General features: G+C 39.6%; 3 protein-coding genes and 2 pseudogenes across 4 annotated transcripts; 3 read left to right on the forward strand and 2 right to left on the reverse strand.

Moving 5' to 3' along the window:
• Positions 1-1773: 1773 nt before the first annotated feature.
• On the forward strand, positions 1774-5641 carry VIP5 (plus-3 domain-containing protein). The gene is made up of 2 exons (XM_089169546.1): positions 1774-2071; positions 3287-5641. The coding sequence occupies exon 2, from the start codon at positions 3315-3317 to the stop codon at positions 5292-5294; it is 1980 nt and encodes a 659-aa protein (XP_089025672.1). The 5' UTR covers positions 1774-2071; positions 3287-3314; the 3' UTR covers positions 5295-5641.
• Positions 5642-6063: 422 nt separating this feature from the next.
• On the forward strand, positions 6064-8261 carry LOC149005777 (Pectin lyase-like superfamily protein). Its single transcript, XM_089169547.1, has 3 exons — positions 6064-6364; positions 6657-6887; positions 7221-8261. Exons 1-3 carry the CDS (start codon positions 6131-6133, stop codon positions 8259-8261), a joined length of 1506 nt encoding a protein of 501 aa, XP_089025673.1. The 5' UTR covers positions 6064-6130.
• A 1705-nt stretch (positions 8262-9966) lies between these two features.
• Positions 9967-10535, forward strand: LOC149005778 (putative E3 ubiquitin-protein ligase ATL45 pseudogene; annotated as a pseudogene).
• A 1714-nt stretch (positions 10536-12249) lies between these two features.
• On the reverse strand, positions 12250-15834 carry LOC149005779 (TMV resistance protein N-like; annotated as a pseudogene). The gene is made up of 4 exons (XR_016169929.1): positions 14886-15834; positions 13655-14772; positions 13259-13549; positions 12250-13069 (listed from the first exon to the last, which is right to left on the reverse strand). The product of XR_016169929.1 is annotated as a TMV resistance protein N-like (transcript).
• Positions 15835-16343: 509 nt separating this feature from the next.
• LOC149005780 (choline-phosphate cytidylyltransferase 2-like) lies at positions 16344-20414 on the reverse strand. Its single transcript, XM_089169525.1, has 8 exons — positions 20187-20414; positions 18725-18838; positions 18391-18486; positions 18050-18092; positions 17812-17967; positions 17609-17689; positions 16720-16830; positions 16344-16625 (listed from the first exon to the last, which is right to left on the reverse strand). Exons 1-8 carry the CDS (start codon positions 20312-20314, stop codon positions 16419-16421), a joined length of 936 nt encoding a protein of 311 aa, XP_089025651.1. The 5' UTR covers positions 20315-20414; the 3' UTR covers positions 16344-16418.
• Between the last annotated feature and the right edge of the window lie 140 nt (positions 20415-20554).

Consider the following 20554-nt stretch of genomic DNA (forward strand, 5'->3'; position numbering starts at 1 on the left):
ATTCTCATGACTATCCAATTTGAGCATTTGGATTATAGAATCAATGAATGACACATTGGAAAGATGTAGAGCGTAAATAGGGTTTTGAGTATATAACTTTAATCCAGTATCATTCTATGATTACGAGTCTAATGTTGTATCTAAGCTCTAAGCCAAATGCCAAATATTGCAGACTTTTCTCTAGTAAGAGTCTTAAATCTCTGGCAACAAAGTATTAGAATCCATAAATCGATGAAATCAATGAGCTAAGCTTGGTTAATCAATCCCAAAATCTTTTGTCATTGATCCACCACATCAATTTTAAAATTTGTATTCACTATTATATACATCATTTTTCTTTCGAATTTTTTTGTTATGAGAAAGAAAATACATTAGTTAGAAGCAATTACATATGTGAACTAGATATACACTCCTCCAAGTCATGTATATTGTATTATACATTGAATGGAGGGCAAGATTCGTGGATCATTTAAGTAAAAAAAATCATTCCTAAACTGATGAAAGGGCATATTTCAATTTTGATTTGAGTAGAGTTAAAATGATCTTAGTTTCTCGTAGCAGCAAGGCTCTAACTCGAGGCTTTAGTAAGAGATTAACCTGAGCTCAAGAAAGTAGAGCTTGATCTAAACCTTGCCATAGGCACAAGAGGATAGCCTGGAAAAAAATGATCAGTCATCAAAACCCATAGAAATGATCTGAAATGAACTATCACCAAAAAAGAGCAATGACCTAAAATGAAGCATCACAAAACAGAGCATGAATCCATTAGTCCGGTTCAACCATGTACTATGAACCACCTTTTCTCCCGATTTATCTCCATCATGCTTCGGCTGCACTATCCTATACGGTCCGACATGAGGGTCCCCAACACGGCAACACAGGTCGATATATCGGACAACTTTTTGACCGACAATTATCGAGAGAGAGAGAGAGAGAGAGAGAGAGAGAGAGAGAGAGAGAGAGGGGGGGAAGGCTTACGGTGAAAATGAGAAAATCACCGTCTTTTCTCCTCCTCTGTTCTTGTACTTCTTCTATGTTCTTCTCTTCTCTTTGCTCTCTAATGGGTGTTTCTTCAAATGAATCCAAAGGAATAAGCCATTTAAGTTCTTGATCTATGGCCACACCGGTTGGATTTGAGGTTTGCTAGGTAAGCTCTATGATGCTCAAGGTATTGAGTTCTGCTAAAAGATTTGAAATCGGGAAAGTCATTTTCAGGTGTGAGGGTGAATCCTGTGAAGGTGAAGGAGAAGCCCAAGCTAGCATTTGATGCCCTACTGAGAGCGGTGCCGCTGCTCACCTCGTTGGATGACTCCACCTTCAGTTGTACACTCTCCTCTTCTTCCTCAAGTATTGTTGCTTGTGGTGGTGGTGGTGGTTGTTTCTGCTACCACCACTACTGTTCTTTGGTGATACTTCTGAGAATCTCTTCCCAAAACTCAGCATCCTGGAATGATTGCCACCACTATTCTGATCTCATGCCTTCTTCAACCGACATAGATCTGCGCAGTGACTTCTTCCCGCTGTTGTCGAGGAGACTTAGTGTATAATTCGTGTCACTAGAGGGGAATCATGTTACCCCCAGCAACTCGGCGATATATCGCTGAGACAGTGAACCACCGCTATTATGACATATGAAAAACACCAAGCCTACGAGCTACCACAGGTCCACAACGGTATGCAGTCGGTCCGGTTCACCTTTGAACCACTTGTCGGTTTAGAGTAGGCGGTTTGCTTTGGAATTTCCGTGTTTTTTCTTTTTTGGGGGTTGTAAATCCGTGCTTGCTTCAGATTCAAAACCATCGTAGACTGAAACCCTCACGATCGAATACCAGAGCAGGTACTTCAGAGCTCTTGGAAGTTGGAACCCTAATCCTTTCCTCTCCACCGTCTCCATTGCTGGATAACTTGCGCGGTTCCCGGCGACTGAGGCTATTTACCCTCGTCTCGAATCACGATCGATTTTGCCGAAAAATCCTGTGGAAGAAGCGATTGTTGCCGTGGAAGCCCGGATTACTGCTCTTCTGCAGCGACTCTCCAGCTGAAGCTATTCTTCTCCTTCTCTGTTCGGCCAGTGAGTAAATCTCTTTTATCTCTGAGTTATCCTTCGAACCTATTACTATCTTTTCGGGATTCTGGTAATCTATCCCCCTTTTTCAAACATGGTTGGAACTTATCGCGTTTCTTGGCTGATGAACTGACACTGTCAATAGGAGCTATAGAGGGATAATTGAATTCCATTGCAGTATTGTTCTCAAAGGTTGTTATTTTGAGCAGGGAAGGGGGAAGTGTTGTTCAAAATCTGTTGCAGCTTATTAATTTTGTAGATGGAATATATTGGTTTCTTGATTACAATGGCTTTTTGGAAGTTAGCATCCCTGTTTCCTATTTTTGCAATGAAAGTAGAGGCCCTACTGTTGATATGTATTCCACGGATTTGAGAAATTCTTCTCTGTGTTGGTTTCTGCGTATTCATTTTAGTGTTCTATACTCTACAGATCTGCTGATTGAATCCTAGAGTTTTCCAACTATCTTACATTCTTACTCCAAGTAAGATTGTTTCATTGTTGAGAATGCCGTCAGATTCCTTTCAGTTCCACAGAACTGTTCTACTATTAGAAATAGTACATGACCGAAATCTAATTATATCTTTGCTTAGTTACTGATTTTAATTTTGCATTGGGTTTCATTTTTACCTGTGACTCTGGTTTTATCTTGGTAGGTACCTCTATTAACTTTGAGTAATTTGTGATGTCTCTACACTTATTGAAGTATTCACATTATAACATGCTGATTAGCGTTTATGGAATAAATGGAGTTGTTATAGGGGTATTTTGGTTTTGGGGGGAGGGGGAGCGGTTGTGGGCTTGGAGCAGGGAAATATACATGAAATGCAATTAGTGGTGATTTATGTATTAAAGTCGCTGTTGATATTTATTGATTAGTTCCTATTTGTGGCCAAACGTCTCTACCTTGAGACTATTCTAAAATGATCTAGAAACATGACGGGGTAAATAAAATAGAGTTCACACAATAAATGGCTGTACATTTGGGGCTAGTCTGTGCTTCTTTCAGATTCATTATTTCTAGATATCGTGATGATAGTAAATGGATTTCACTTGTAGGATGCCATTTAGTTCATATTAAAATCTTCTTACAAATGCTTCTCCTGAATTCTGTCACATGATAGTATGCCTGATGTGAATTCCATTCTGTTTATGCATTTTTATTTTTGGTGGTGCTGTTTCAACTGTTAAATTGATTCTTGTTTGTTTTGTACTGAAACCAGGTCCACATTTGTCTAGTGTGACAGTATCATGGCAGACTTGGATGACCTACTTCTGGAGGCTGCAGGAAGAACTGGTGGTGCTGGAGGGAACCGTCGTCTTCCTTCAAGAAGGCGAAGAGAAGGTTCATATTCTGATGATGGAAGTGATTCAAAGGATGATGACTCGGATGATGATCTAGGTTACAAAAGCCGCAAACCCTCTGGCTCGCAAGTTCCTTTGAAAAAGAGGTTAGACCCTATAGAGAAGGATGATGATCGGGATAGCCAAGGAGAAGACGATTACGAAGATGATGAACGCCGAGGTGGCAGCAGTGATGAATCTGATGTTGGTAGTGATCTCTACAAGGGTGATGAAGATAGGGAAAACCTTGCCCAGATGACCGAATTGGAACGAGAATATATTCTCTCGGAAAGGGCCACTAGGAGAGATGATCTAAAATTGAAGGAGACAGTGAGAGCAAAGCAGAGCGGAAAGAAGTCTGAACCGGTAAAAGAGACTACGCCTCCCCCTCGTTTGCGCTCTTCAGCTAGATCTGCTGACAGGGCAGCTGCCAAAGATGACGCACTAAATGAGCTACGATTAAAACGGAAGAAACAGCAGGACCCAGAGGGCCATTGGAGATCAAAGGATGCTGCAAGAGGAGGTTCAAGTGGCCGAGGTTCCTCTCCTATCAAGCGTAGAGGCATCCCTGCAAGTCCGAGTAGCTCCAGCCAGAGTGAAAGTCAAAGTGGTAGCCACAGCAGGGATGATGGATCAACTGGGGATGGAGACTTGGGTGATAGTGATGACGATAGGGCGGATGATGGGAGGGATCAGCCAGCATTTGAGGATGTCAAGAACATCACCATAAGAAGGTCCAAGCTAGCTAAATGGTTTATGGAGCCCTTTTTTGAAGATTTGATTGTGGGTTGCTTTGTGAGGGTTGGGATTGGGATGTCCAGGTCTGGGAAGAGTATCTATAGGTTGTGTATAGTCCGTAATGTCGATGCTACAGATCCAAACCGCCAGTACAAGCTGGAGAACAAAACCACATATAAGTACCTCAACTGTGTGTGGGGTAATGAGAGCTCAGCTGCCAGGTGGCAGATGGCCAGAATATCAGATGCCTCTCCACTCCTTGAGGAGTTTAATGAATGGGTCCGTGAGGTGGAGCGCAGTGGGGGAAGGATGCCAACCCGGCAAGATGTCCTGGAGAAGAAGGAGGCCATACAGAAGATGACCAACACTTTTGTCTACTCTGCAGCTACTGTGAAGCAGATGCTGCAGGAGAAGAAATCGGCCTCTTCAAGGCCATTGAATATTGCTGCTGAGAAACAACGCCTGAGGAGGGAAATGGATGTGGCAGAAAGCCGGAGAGATGAGGTAGAGCTGGAGAGGTTACAGGGGAGGTTGAAAGAGCTGGAGGCTATGTCTCGGCAGGTGAAGGAGAAAGATTCAAAAGCTGTTAGATTGGCAGAGATGAACAAGAAAAATAGAGCTGAAAACTTCAAGAATGCATCAGAATTGAAGCCGGTGAACATAGGTCTGAAAGCTGGGGAAGCAGGTTATGATCCTTTCTCAAGGAGATGGACAAGGTCAATGAACTATTATGTTTCAAGGCCTGGTGGAGGAGATGAGGCTGTTGCTTCTGTAAATGGAATTGCAGTTTCTGAAGAAGCAGTTCCAGAAGGAAACAATAATGGAGGAGGAGCCAGGACCAGGGCAGAAGCTGGAATGGCTGCTACTGTGGCAGCTCTAGAAGCAGCAGCTGGTGCTGGGAGGTTGGTGGATACAAGTGCGCCTGTTGATCAAGGGACGGAGTCAAACACGCTGCATGCCTTTGTATTGCCAATATCATTGACAGGACTTCAGAAGTTCGGGGGACCCCATGGAGCCCATGCAGGATTTCTAGCCAGGAAGCAGAGGATAGAGGCAACAGTTGGATGCCGTGTACCAGAAAATGATGGGAGGAGGCATGCTTTGACACTTTCAGTGAGTGACTACAAGCGACGAAGAGGTCTTCTTTGAAGGGTGATGATGGAACTACCATTTACTTTAATCAGGTTACAATTGCTGATACACTGAATTATAGGAATAACACCGTGTTAAGCTCAAAAGTGAATTGGAATTGTCCTTGTAAACCTGTGAACTATGATAATTGTGTTTTCTTGCTTTAGCCTTGTAAGCAGTTGTTTTTCTGTGATGTGATTAATTAAAGAAACACTCATATCATCCGAATTGGTGCATTTCCTTTATCCCTCTGCAACACCTTTACAGCTAAAAGATCTTCTATTATGCATGACGGAGTGTTAATCTTGGAGTCAAGAGTTTTGTTTCGCTTCTTTATTTTTCTGGGTGAAAGTTTTGTTCGTTTATGATGCATGGGAGTAGAGGTATAGCAATGTTTTACCCAACCCAAAAAAAGAAGAAAAAAGAAGGAAAAAAGAAGAAGAAGAAGAAGAGTTTCAAGGTGGACCGTACACCGTATGCTATCTATTTCCCAAAATTTACGGTTTTAATTAAAGTATTAATCTCAATTAGCAACCTTAAGTGAGTTAAAATTGGTTTAATATGGTATAAATATAACCACAGGTAGCCAATGCATTGTTATTTTTGTTTTTCCAGTTTGGCCTCTAATACTTTTTAGGTAAGTAGACGTTGTCTATTTACCGGCTTTTCAAATGACAGGCTACAACGGTTGGGTTGACACGAAACTCGCTCCCTTTCGTTCCTGTAACAGAATTAATTCATTCCAAACTCCTAATAAAAACCATGACCCACCTGATCAAGCTCCTCATGGTGCTTTTTCTTTCTGGGTAGAGATCAGGTGAATCAGCTGAAGCCGATCAATAGAATCTCTGCTCATGATGGCCCCTTCAACAAGAAGTTCCAGTCACCAACTACCCATCAAACCTCTGTGTTTCTTCCTAGTGTTTGTATTTTTTCTGATACAAGAATCCCAGAGCATCCACCCACCACCGAACCGAAATTTCTTAGAACACCATGAAAAGTTCTTGCAGGCCGCAGCAGTTCGGTCGAAGGTGGCATTCACTGCTTCAGAAAATGACAACGGTGTGAACAACAAAACTCTGAAGAAGGTGAACTTCCTGACATTTCTGTCTTGAAACTCGGAATTATTTTTTGAAAATTTTTCTCTCTCTTCCGTTCCCTGTAATTACTCCTCTCAAAAGTTCCACCTCTTGGCTAAAAAACTGAACTTTTGCTTATGCTTCTCATCTGATACTTTAAAATAGTCATATTATCCTTTATTTCGATATTTTTAATCAATTTTTTTCTTCATTTTCTATTTCTCTTAATTTTTTCCCCTTCATTAATTTGTTAATAATGAATGGTTGGTTCGTGGTTGTTTTCTTTTTATGATGAACTCAGGCAGGGAGAGTGTTTTATCCAATAGGGTATGGAGCAGATCCGACTGGGGAGAAAGACAGCAGTGACCCCATTTTAGATGCTTTGAGGGATGCGTTTCAGGTGACGACTTCTGGGTCGACGTTGCTTCCTGGGGTCCCTGATCTTGGTGGTGTTGTCATTGATCTTCAAGGTGGAACCTGCAAAATCAGCAAACCCATCCGTTTTCCTGCTCCCAGCATTGGCAATGTTGTGGTAAGAACTCAAAACACACACAAATCTGGTGAAGATTGTCAATAAACTGAAACCTATTCAAAAGTTAGAAAACAAAAGCACAAGCAATCATACAATCATAACCCAAGAATATACATGGTTCAACGAGGTATATAGGTGAAATGAGAGCAATTCCATTAGTAGTAATAGACAGTAGTATTACAAGCTCTCTTCCTCTTTGTTTGCAAAGAATTTCATGTGACACTAATAAGGACCCTCATTGATCCAAACTTGTAGTTCATCTTTGCCAAGTTTGGAGAGTAGTTTTCCTTTACTAACCCACTATTGTGTTCTGTGGTGATGGAAAATTTTCAGATACGAGGAGGGACCCTGAGAGCCTCTGATTCCTTCCCGGGTGACAAGCATCTCATTGAATTATGGTCTCCCCATTCTGAAAAAAACACTGACCCAAACTATAAGCAAATTTACTATGAGGATATCACCTTCCGGGACGTCCTCTTCGATTCAAGTCTCCGAGGAGGTGGAATCGCCATAACTGATTCAGCCCGCATTCGTATTGACAATTGTTTCTTCATCCATTTCACCACTCAAGGAATCCGTGTAGATAATGGCCATGAGACCTTCATCTCAAGTTCATTCCTTGGTCAACATTCAACGGTTGGAGGCGATAAAGGCGAGAAATACTTCTCTGGTACCGCCATAGATATTGCCAGCAATGATAACACAGTCACTGATGTTGCCATCTTCTCGGCGGCTATCGGAATTATCTTACGTGGCCAGGCTAACATTCTCACCGGCGTACATTGTTACAATAAGGCCACAGTCTTTGGTGGTGTAGGAGTACTAGTGAAGCTGGGAGGGTTGTCCCAAACGAGGATTGTTAATTGTTACATGGACTACACAGCTATAGTGATGGAAGACCCTGTTCAAGTCCATGTCAGTAATGTATTCTTCTTAGGAGATGCTAATATTGTGTTGAAATCTATCAAGGGACAGATATCAGGACTGAATATAGTGAATAACATGTTCACTGGGGATCCTAAAAAAATGGTCCCTATTGTGAAATTGGATGGAAAGTTCACAGATATAGATCAAGTTGTGATTGATAACAACAATGTGAATGGCATGGCATTGAAGACGACGGTTGGAAGATTGACAGTCGCCAAAAAGGGGACAGAGTGGGTGGCGGATTTCTCGTCCATGTTGGTGTTTCCAAACCGGATAAATCATTTCCACTACACATTTTACTCTCCAAGTATTCCAGGTTTCATGTCACATTTCATCAAAAATATATCCAAGAATGCAGTGGTTGTGGAGAGTGAAAATGAGATTGAGGGGGTGGTATCAGTGGTGGTTAACCAAAATGCTAAGAAAGGAGAGAAGCAGTTCCTTTAGGTGAATCCCTTGTTGCCTATATTGAATATGCCAAACCCAGTACCAACACTTTTAATTAAGTTGGGCTTTGGGGGTTATCATGTATTCTGATCCTTCACCAGATTAATGCATGGATTGATGGTGTCTTGTAACATTGGGTGAGGTTACTAAAAGAGGAGCTAATATTTTTCATTTTCCCAAGAATGTCCAAATTCTTTCATTTGGTGGAATGCATTGGAGAATTCTTGACAATTAAAAATAACCCAAATATTTGATTTGAAGCATCTTCATTTTTAGTTTTTCAATTCGTTTTAACTTAATATTTAAGAGCACCTTTTAAGTACATCTTGAGTACAGACATGATGATTAATTTTGTGCCATTGTGAGCTCATGTATGATCATTTTCCACAGAAAATAAAGGTTCCTCCCCTACCCAATTGTCTTTCCCTTTATAGGGCACAAGATATGGGACAATATTATTCCAAGTACCCACAAGGAGTGGTTTCACGCGTGGCTTTCAGATAAAGAGAATATTCTGCAATTGTTTCACAAAAACTCTTTCATGGTGTGAAGTTTCAATCCAAGCTGTGTCATTGGTCCTTAAATTGTCTCAAGCTCAAAGTAGTACTGTGTCTTTACTTTCACATTCTTTTCTCTCTATGGACTTCTACTGGATCAGCATTCCTTGATAATGGCTGCAGGTAGCAAGTCCATGATCATACTAGGCATCAAGACAAGCTAGTACTCAAAACTCAAAAGAGTCCCCACCAAAGAAACAGCTAGTGCACCAAGTCATGTCAGAACAAGAAGTACTAGCTTGCCTTTATTGTTTTGAGGGAGGAAGGGTGGGTTGCTGTGATCGGTATCCTCTATAATCTCAGTTTCGTGAGTCCAACAATTGCAGGTGCGCCATGTCAACAATGGAGATATGTTGATCCAGTGCTTAATTAGCTAGTGCTGCAGGTTCACCAATAAATCTGTGACTGGTTGAAGAGATGCATTTACATCCACAAGTTGCATCAAATTAGGAAATAAAGGACATGAATTCATTTCATTTGTGAGGGATCAAATTATCAATTGCTAAATGTTTATATTATGACGTGAATTCTTATACCCGACTTTGAAGATGAACCTACATTGGCATATTAATTTGGTGGCTAGACGACCCCGATGACCCAATTCCGGAGGTCTAGGGCCTATACAGGTTGACCCATTTACACAATTAAAGTTTATACATATGCATCTTATATTTGTTTATGAGATCATTAATAAGAGATTTAGGATTTTGGTTAAGAGTTCTTGTAACACCGTGTTAGCTAGTGATTGGTTGAGAGGTTTCTCATTCTTTTTATTTTCTTCTACATATGAAAATTAAGTTCTTCTTTGTCTGTGAACGTTGTACTTTACATTGGTGTATAAATCACGTTAAATCCGTAATCAATTGATCATTTGCAAACGCGAGAGAGAGAGAGGGGGAGAGAGATGCCCATTCCTTTTGGGCGCACAAACAAAAGGCAGCTCAGGCAGTGGGTTATACGTAAGCAAGTAAAGCATATCCCATGCCAACATTTTCCTCTCATTTCATCAACACCATCTCTCTCCTGGAGTCTTTGAGGGGCTCAACCTTAGTGTGTTACTTTAGATGCATGGTACGATCGATGTGGCCCTTCCCTGCATTCATTCCCATCTCTTCCTCTTATCTTCCCTTCTTTCCTTCTTCCCCTTCTTCCCCTCCATTCTGATCCATGGATAAACTCACCCCGCCCACCCAGAGTCCCACTGCCAGCTTATCATCATCGTCCTCTCTAGAGGGCTCAAACGGGTTATCTCTGGACTTCAATGTGGTGGTCATCATGGCCGCCTTGATATGTGCTCTCGTCTGTGCCATTGGGCTTAATTCTATGCTCCAGTGTGTAGTTAGGGGCACCCATCGCGCAGTTACCCAGCCAGTTGAGTGGGTGGCTTCTCGGCACCAGAACACGGGATTGAAAAAGAAGGAGATGGTGGCACTTCCTACTTCAACATACAGAGCACCCAGCTCATCGCCCCCAGCAGCAGCAGCAGCAAGCTCATCCCCCACCAGTACTTCAGCTTCTGTTTGTGCCATTTGCTTGGTGGACTTCTCAGATGGAGACCGCTTGCGGGTGCTACCCAAGTGCAACCATATGTTTCATGTCCCATGCATCGATGCTTGGCTTCTATCTCACTCTTCATGCCCCACTTGCAGGCATCAACTCAAGTCTGATGTAGAGATACTAGTGACAGCTACATGAACTTGTTCATTTTCGATCACATTATTGGGTTCGAAGTTTAAGCCTTTCTAGAGCTCTCTATGACCATGACCACTCTATACCTGTTATTCTCTCTGTCCTTAAATTCGTATCTCCTTTCTTGTCCATCTTCAAGCATTATTATTCTTTCGTTTGATGTGTGCTTTATAGCAGTTTAATTGTGACGGTTAATTTATGTTATTGGGAATACCAAGCAATGACATTATATCTGTATATATATATGCTTTGTATGAAAGCTACAAGCATTGATAACGATCCAAGGAAAAAGCCAGCATATATTTGCAGTTCATCACTATTCTTCTTTGTGTAACTCTCACTAAAGTTCGAAAGCAGGTGGAAAAGTGTAATTGCCATTTTTCTTATGAAATTCTTTTGAATTGTATGTTGACAATATTCCGAAACAACATTAATTGTACAAGTGGAAGGTTACACTAACATGCTTTTGTCTTGAAGATACTTACCTTGTTTAATTTCAGAAAATCCCATGATATGTTTGTCAGTAGAGCTGTATTAGAGGAATGAGTTCGGATTCTTGAAGGGACTCTCCCAATGAGTTATAGGATTCAGTAACTTCAGCATTCTAATTCAAGGTTCAATGATCGAGTACCTTTGGATTGAAATATTACATGTGGCTGGATCGTATGATTTTTCTGGCAATTACATGAACCTTCTTTGCATTTCCGCTAGCAGCATTAGAAAAACGGATGACAATTTTACCCGCAATCCTGCTTATTGTTTCAATCTCATTACCCACAACCATTTATTTTTTCGTACAAACAGGTGAAACCCACAATATTTCCTTTTTCAGTTCTTTCATTCTGTTCTGCTGCTGCAGCCTCTTATCAGCATCCCACTGTTCACTGTGCCTGTAATATCTAAGGCCATTAAACCATAAAACAGCACCAAAGAATTCACATCTGAAAGCCCACATGCAGCTAGGACTTATGGTCTCTAATCCTAAAGCCTGAAGCAGTTTCAATGATCTAAAATGATGCAAAGATCCCAAACCTTAAAAACCAGAAGCACAGAAAAGGTTGGGAGTTTGGCTACACAGAAAACCCAAAAGCCTGAGTCTTGTGAAGCAAATTTCTTGGTACATATGAAAAGAAGAAGCAGTAACCTGTCTGAAGTGGCCTACCCTGTCTGTTGGCATGACTCCTAGAACTCAAAAGGCTGCCAAAGCATCGTGAGATGCTTAAATCTGTGCATGGCTCACCTTTTGGAGTCTACAAGGAAGATAACATGGAAGCCATACATGGTAAGTGTTCCTGCTACATAACAAAAATGATACCCTTAAATCTTGGTCACGTTTCAATTCCTCACTAGAAGGTTGCTTGGTTTGGACTTCTTCCAGTTTAATGGTGGCTAAGATCCATTCCATGTAGTATATTTTAAATCTTACTATATTTGTTTGAAGATTAAAGGTATGCATGTACACACACTATAGTTCTCTCTTTTTCAACCATTTAGTTTCTCATCTAATTAAACTTCTAGAGGTTCACTGGGATGGACTGTCTTGTATCACCTAAAATGTTAGAATTGGTTTCCTTTCCAGGGTGATGAGAACAGGTTAAGAGGTTACATGAGAATGCATATTCAATTAACCTGTTTGTACATGGAACGTATGTAAATGCAATCCAACTGTTCAAGGATATTTACAATTAGAACTGTTTAGTGAAGAGTTTGAATTTGATTCTACCCTGAAATTCTTGCACTGAAGAACAAAATTGAGCTATTTACAGTTATAGTAACAATATATTGAATGGCAAAATTTATTGCTTAGGCTATTGATTTCATGTACATCAGTATCAGATAGGTGGGTGATCCAGAAAGAAATCAGGACCAAAAGCAGATTAACAAGAAAAGAAAACAGAGAAGCAACAGAAACAGTTCAAGACTTGGTTGAAGAATCTTCTTCCCAGTTTCCTCTGCAAAAGACTCTGTAGCTCTGCCCTGCACATTTCCCTCCCCCTGTTTCCAACATGCTTCTGTGTGGTTATTCAGTATATATGCATGAGAATTTGTTGCCATCGAAGCACTCAAATCTTGACAAGGCTTTTGCTGGTCTGGCTCCATATTCAACAGTGACAGATTCCCAATTCTATTACTGTGTCTTAGAGGAGGCCATTTCCAATCCCAATAAGATATCTCAAACTCTACTACATTTGAGAGCATTGAAAAATCATTTGGTAATTTTGAAATACGGTTGATCCTGGTTCCTGTGAGGATAATGTTACGCAAACATCTCATTCTTCCCATTGATCTTGGTAGCTCTTCAAGATTCCCGCAATTCTTCGCATCTAGCACTTCAAGCTTCTCTAGAAGTCCAACATCATCTGGCAACTTCTTGAGTGAGTAACAGAACTTGAGGGTAAGACATCTGAGCTTACTCAATTGCCCAATGGAGTTGTCTAACCTTTCCAAAGACGTACAATATCCAAGATCTAATTCCTCCAAGCTGGGAAACCATGAAAAATCAGGGGACTTGGAAAGATACCTACAATTACTGAGATTGAGAACTTTCAATCTTCGAAATAGCTGCAAACAAAAGAGGATATGTATATATCAGTGCACTTAGCTATAGAGTGTCATAATCTATGCACAACGCTCTTACAACTGCAGCTTTGTGGAGGGTCATAATGCATATAGCCTTGTCCCTGTTTTCACATAAAGGCCATCTATAAAATTTAAAACTCAAACGAATAAAGAATAAATGATATATCATACCTTATTTTCATCTTGAATTCTGATATGCCAAGCTTGTTCAATCATAATGTTCGATGACAAATCAAGATGTACCAATCGCTTGTGATAAAAAGTGGCTGGTAGAATATCCCATTGACAGTTATCCCACTTGAACCATCTCAATGCAGAAGGAAGGTTTGCTAGGTCACCCATGAACTTATCCGACTTGATGTCAAGAAATCTTAGATTGGGCATCATCTCAAGGTGTTCATGAGATAAATAAACACTAGGTAATTCATTGGGAAGGATAATGCCTTTTATCTTGTCAGTTCCCTACAAAATAAATTAACATGTAAATAAACTTAGTGAACACCATGGTTCCAACAGAGGAAATGGAATAATGATTAAAGACAGATCTCAAACATTTAGAGTGTTTACCTTGTGCTCCTCAAACATGTCCAAGATTTCGCCAGTAGACCATAACCTACTGCGCTTACTTGGTTCTGCAAGATTTTCTTCTTTGACTATGTTCCTTCCCATGTCTCGAATTTGATCATGCATTGTCAAGGAGCATTCACCATAATCTTCAAATTTTAGAAGAGATCTCTTAACTAGTCTATCTACTGCAGATTTCGGATGATAACCACAGGCTTCCCAAACAGAAAATACAGTTTCTTTTGGCCATCCGATGAAAAAACACGCAGCATCAAGAAACATTGCTTTCTGATAATCATCTTCTAGATTGTCATAGCTTACCTTCAATCTTCTTTGGACTTCTTGGGGAGGAATTTCTTTCAACTTTTGTACTGTACTTTCCCACTCTTCTTTATTGGTTATGCCAAATAGGGAAGACCCCAACACCTCTAAAGTTAAAGGCAACCCTCCAGAATAGCATGCCACATCATGTGAAAGTTGCATATAATCTTCATCAGGTTGGTTCCTCGAAAAGGCGTGCAAGCTAAATAGGTGAAGAGACTGAGTATAATCCAGCACTTGAGGCCTATAAATTTTATCTTTGTCGACTCTAGCCACATTCAAAATATGCTCGTCTCTTGTTGTTATTATGACCTTACTTCCTTGGCCAAACCAACTGAGTGCACCTGACAAAGCATCTACCTGTTCTTGACTGTCCACATCATCAAGAACAACAAGAACTTTTTCATTACAAAGACTTTGTTCTATTAACTTTTTTCCTCTGTGATGATTACCTACATCAATGTTTGTTCTGAAGATGTCTCTAAGAAGTTGATTCTGCAAGGACGTTAGACCCCTCCATTGTTTTGCTTGTTTTCTAACATCTGAAAGAAAACTATGCTTATCGAAGGTTAAAAGGAGATAATTGTAGACAGCTTTTGCAATAGTTGTTTTCCCAATGCCACCAAAGCCAACATATTCCCACGAAATGAACATCATCGGAATCAATATTTAATAAAGACAATAGATTATTTAGATGGGAATCACTTCCAACAGGATATTTACATACAGCCAAGTAAGTGTTATTAATCAATTCACTTGAAACTCTTTTGACAACTAATTCAACTAGCTCTCCTTGATCCCTGCAATCATTTCATACCGAAAATAAAATCATAACAAGAACTAATTTTAAATTTAGGCAACAATAAAAATTTGAAGTATGCATCCTCGGATCTAGGAGGGATTTTAAACTTACCCATTTACATCTTCTTCGAGAACCCATCCCTTCAGATTCCCTACGAATCTCAAAGCTTCCCTCCAACTCTGTACAACGTGAGGTTCAAAATTCTTCTCGTGGTCTTGAAACGGTCCCTCAAAACTTCCAGTTTGATTCCGGACATGCGAAGGCTCAACATCGAAGAATATGGGCAGGACCATTTGAGATCTGGATTTATGGCAATCAACTATATGAGAAAGTTCACTTAGGCACCATTTGCTGGAAGCATAGCCTTTGGAGAAGACAGGAATTGATATTTTCGACCTCTCAATTGCTCTAAGGAGGGTTGTCCCTATAGCTTCTCCGGTCCATAGATCTTCACTATCAATGAAATGATTGATTCCCGTGTTCTTCAGTGCTCTGTGAAGGAAGCTGATGAAGCTTTTCCGGAGGTCTTTCCCTCTGAAGTTGAGAAACACATCGAAATTTGAAGGTCCAGATGAAGAGGTAGAAGAGGATGCCATGGCCATGAAAATGTGGCTGCAATTGTTGGAGTTGCAGAACTGTTAGGAGTCTTGCAGTAATATATCATTCTTGAAATTCAACGATGTTCAATTAAGAAACGAAAACAAAAGAGGATAAGCATCAGAGAGCTTCCAACTAATAGAGCAGATAAGTATCTGACAGCTTCCAAGTAAGAGAGGTTTGAAAGCGGATAAGTATCTGTCAGCCTCCAAAGAATAGAGATTTGAAGGGCTGAAGTCTCCTGTATAAAGTCAATGTCTCATTTTTGTGCATTCTAAAAAAAATGAGTCCATACCATATACAACATAAATTTGAAATGGGTTGGAATTCTTTATTACTAAATAGTGCAACAGAGGATGAACTGTAAAGCCCATGACTCTTAATTGAAGTGAGGCCTTCTGCTGCAAATCTCTTTCTGCAGACCATTCTACTGCATACCAACTTTCAGTCAATGCAGTTAACACGATGATCCACACAACTCCTCTAGTTAAGTAATGCAACATTAAGTTAACTTTTGAGTTCATTCAATACAGCTCCAACCCTACTCTGGAAAATTGCTTTCCTTGATCAGTGACATTTGTAGCCTATTAAGAGCACTCAACAGGGCGTGTTTACACTAACAATGACAAAATTCCTCAGACCTATTTTGCTGCAACAATGAATAAGTTTCTCTAGAGTCAAGTTTTCATTTTCCTTGTTGAGTGATTTCTTTATAGGTTAAGTCTTGGTAAAAGAATATAGGTAAGTTTATAACAAAATTTTGCATTCCAAATTAAAAACTCCAAACTTCATGGTAATCTTTGCAAACAAATTTTGAGCTTGAGGCTTCAAAACTCAATTCCTGATGTCCAATGATATACTCTTACGTTAACACCACATGCCTAAATACCACATAACCTACTATCAGCATACAAAACTCCCCCCCCCCCCCCCCCCCAAAAAAAAAAAAAAAAAAAGAAAAAAAAAAAGAGAAAGAAAAAACCTACTATCAGTAAGCTAGGGAATTCACCCAAAAAATAAAAAAAAAACTAAACTAGGGGGGAACACCTATTTTCCATTTTCATCATAGTATTTTTCTTTTTGATCTTCTTCATCATTATCATCAACATCATCATAGTATTGTTCATCCTCATCTTCATCATAGTAGTATTCATCATCATCATCATCATCATCATCATCGTGTGGCATATACATGAGTCCCCCTGCTTGCTGTCCCTTCAACCGCACTTGAATACGGTCCCTTATGGCGGTTCCCTGAATTAAAAAGAAACGGTAAATGATAAATGAAGCATCAAATTGATTGGCAAGTAAATTAGAACTCATAAAACTACTGCATGCAAGGACTAACCATTTTATGGCAACCTTCCTCAAACATCTCGAGGAAACCAGCAACCCAGCGATCTGCATTCTCTACCCACATATTACGATGCATACCAGCAGTTTTTGCCACAGTTTGTATCTGTAAACGTTAGGGAACAAAACCAATTATAACTTTCTCCACTAGCCATCAATCTGGAAATTAAAAAAGCAGTTCCTCTCACGGTTTAAAACAACAAAGCCTCGAAACTATTTCTGTAAATGAAACTCTGAAACTAAATATGGTCACACCCATCATCCATATAATGTCCTGATTAGCCATAGCCCAATAGCAGCAACCGGAATATGAAGAAATCTGTTTGTAGTGCATACACATGTGTATGTCCTGTTATTATTTATTATAAGCCACTACTGAAGTCTTCTTTTCAATTAAGGCAACAAAAAAAGAGCTGCATTCATTTAGTAGTACATCTGGATACCAAAAAACCAAGCGAAATCATTTCAACACAATTAACTCTTCAAACTTTGGAGAGGAAATTTTTTTGTCATTTGAAGAACCCCGTTAATCTAACTCGAATCAACATGTGCACATACACCTCTCCTTCCATATTACTGATTTATATATTATTAGACCAATTCCCACAAAAAAAATACATATCATTGAACAAATTTGAATAGGGAAGAGACCATCAATGAGTACGTCACTGAAGTTTACTGACAGACATTTCCTCCGCCATGATCCCTCACGAAGAAATATCATCCATAAACAAAGATAGTCAGTGGACCACATCATACTGAATAAGAACACTCCTTGCCCAGCATCTGACCAACGCATGCACACACAAACACAAATGCATAGAAGAAACCTACTTAACACTTCTACATCAGAAACATCTACAATTACAAATAATTATGCATACCTTCTCCCCAACTTTTTCTTGTTGTTGCTTGACTTTCTCATGTAGCTTCTTTAAACCCATATTCACTCTCAGTCGCTTCTCCTGGTGACAAGAACCATAGAAAATTAATAAGAATCCATTCACCCAAAAAGAAGAATTGGAAGAGGATTATTTCCTGAATAGCATGCACAAATTTGAAGGCATAAATTGGAATCAAACCATACCTTTACGTAGCTAACTCCCAGTTCCTTCCTGGAATATCCACGATCCAGGTTTCGCATCACATACTCGTTATAATCTTTAAGCATCCTCATTATAACATCTGACGTAGAGATCCCCTCAGTCCGCTTGGTTTCCTTAAACTTTCCAATGGACTTAACCTGGTAACACAAGATTTGAGCGGAATAAGAAATATGAACAGATACGAGAGAAGAAAAGAAAAGAAGTAGGTTCAAAACTCACAAATTCATAGACATCCTTTCCAGCTCCACTCGCATCGGCATAACTGCATACAATATATGCAGCAATATGTAATTAGCTATATATATGATGACGGAAAAGCAAAGGGCTTTCAATTTAAGTGTAGTCGTAAAACTGAAGAAGGGGGAGGAAATGAACTTTTATATGATTGGCATTTGGTTTAAGTTTACGGAAAAGCCACACCAATGATTCTTCTAGGATTTTTAAGAACTCAAAAATAGGAAAGCACAGAAGACAACTTGACCATTATTTCTCAAAATTACTAGCACCAAAGCACAGGACTATTATATATGACGGTATGTATATGGGCTGATTAACCTTACGGAAGAGAATCGTGAGCCACAAAATCAATTTTATGCTTGTCAAGAAACTCTTGTGTCATCACCCATGGGGCGTCAGGAATAACTTCATCAACCCATCTGCATTAAATAAACAGTCAGCATACTCATGCTCCAAGATGACCAGAAATGACATATGACAAGGAGGAAGGGATGGGGAAGCTTACATAACTTCTAAAAAATTTTAATACTAAAAATAATGATAAATTTGCTTGTGGAATATGATCAGGATTTCAGAATGACCTTTCCTCCTTAAACAATGTCCACAGCATCTGAAATTTAATTAACAGGAGACAAACTAAAGCACACACAAACAGACCTGCAGTGGCGAAGAGATTCATAGCGCTCAGCTTCAGTCATGACAGTTTTGCCCTTATACTTGTGTGTGATTTCATCACTGCAGCACCCAACAAGTAGGTAGGTATTGGGGAACCTATATTTTACAAGTTCAAAATAAGATAAGAAACTGATCAGCTTCAGGACCATACATGTGTCAGTGGAGCGGATGCGCAGAAGTTTCACAAACCTCTAAGAATAACAAACAAGATCCACAAGAAAAAGTAATAAGAGTCCAATAGGAAACTAGGAATCACCAAGGGTTTGGAAATTTTAAAATTTAGTAATAAAAATGATAAAAGTAGAAGAATTTAAGTCAATGGAAAATGCTTTATGAATGACAGTCGCAAATTATGTTGTCAGGGTATTAAAATGAGAATGCTGGAAACCAGATTCAGGGATCCAGTGAAGCAACAAAATGAAATGGATCAGACAAGAGGTAATATATGGTACAACTCGAGTAACTCCGGTTTCTATGGAGGCTTATTGAAACATCAAAATTTCCAAAACCTTAATAAGATATCTCACAACTCCCTGCTCAACTGGTCATAAGATTAGCTAGAGCTTTTGGAACCCATAAATCCACTTGAGAGGTTTGAAATTACTGAGACATACCACATAAAAACCCATCCTTCAATAAATTACTTTGCACCTCCTGAAGACTTCTTTCCTGTGCTAGTAAAATCAATTAAAACGTTTCTACTGACCTGAAAACCCCACCCAAAATAGAAAGACATTTTAAGGACCACTGGAGGACAAAATTTTCAAGATGTAGGATAATAACAAAACGTTTTGGAAAGATCAAGAGCCTTAAGTTACTTCCTTATGAACAGATTTCCAGCAAGTAAGATTTTGGTAAAGGAGTATGGGAATCGAATGACATGGTTCTGGCCAATTTCTATAGAAATTAAGCTTTCTGGAAATGGAAGAAAATTTTGATCCAAGGAAGTATTTTTTATACCGATGATCTCTTATCATCAATAATGCGAAACAAAATTGTCCATTAAAACTATCAAAAACTAATCTTGGCGTGATGGAGACAGTAATACTACTAATTTGCTAAAATTTGTCAACTAGGGTTGCCTTCGCACAGGTACACATTGCCAAAGCCGCATAACACAAAGGGTTGACAGACAATCCACAGATAGTACCATAACAAGTAGAAAGCACCAAGAATTGACACGGAAAGAAAGATATTAAGCATATGTGATCAAATTATATGAAACAACATGTTTGCAGGATTGCAGGAAAATCCTGCCAAAGACGAAAACAGGCAGAGAGAGAGAGGGAGAGAGAAACCCATGTAAAAATTCGGATCAAAAGGCAAAATAGTAATTCTGAAACTGATTCAAAACGAATAAAAGAATCGAATAAATAAGAAAGTCAAGAACACAAGTGAAATCTTAATTGTTATTCCTATTTGAAAGATGGGTTAGATCCCTCACAGTTTCTTGGCTTGCTCAAGTGAACGAGCATGACCGAAATGGAAGAGATCGTAGATTCCATCGGCGTAAACACGAATGGGCTTATCAGCCTCCACAGCACCACCATTCGCCTTGTTCTGCTTCTCCATTCTCTGCGTTCGCTCCCCCTCTCTCTCCCTCTCGCTTTCGCGTGAGTTTCGCTTTTGCTTGTCTCCTATTTTCTTGAAATTTTGTATACAGAAGTATCAGATAGTTTCCGTCCGTTGTGGTTTTCAAAGAAAATGATGTGTTCTAATCAATCAGGACCGTCCAAATGGATGTACCCATCAAGATAGCGACACCTAAAATAGTCCTGTCCATCCATTGGGTGGACTAACAAGGAAGACAAT

Source organism: Hakea prostrata, chromosome 9, assembly GCF_041222555.1.
Source record: "Hakea prostrata isolate BN-2017 chromosome 9, UWA_Hpros_2, whole genome shotgun sequence".
Lineage (NCBI taxonomy): Eukaryota > Viridiplantae > Streptophyta > Magnoliopsida > Proteales > Proteaceae > Hakea > Hakea prostrata.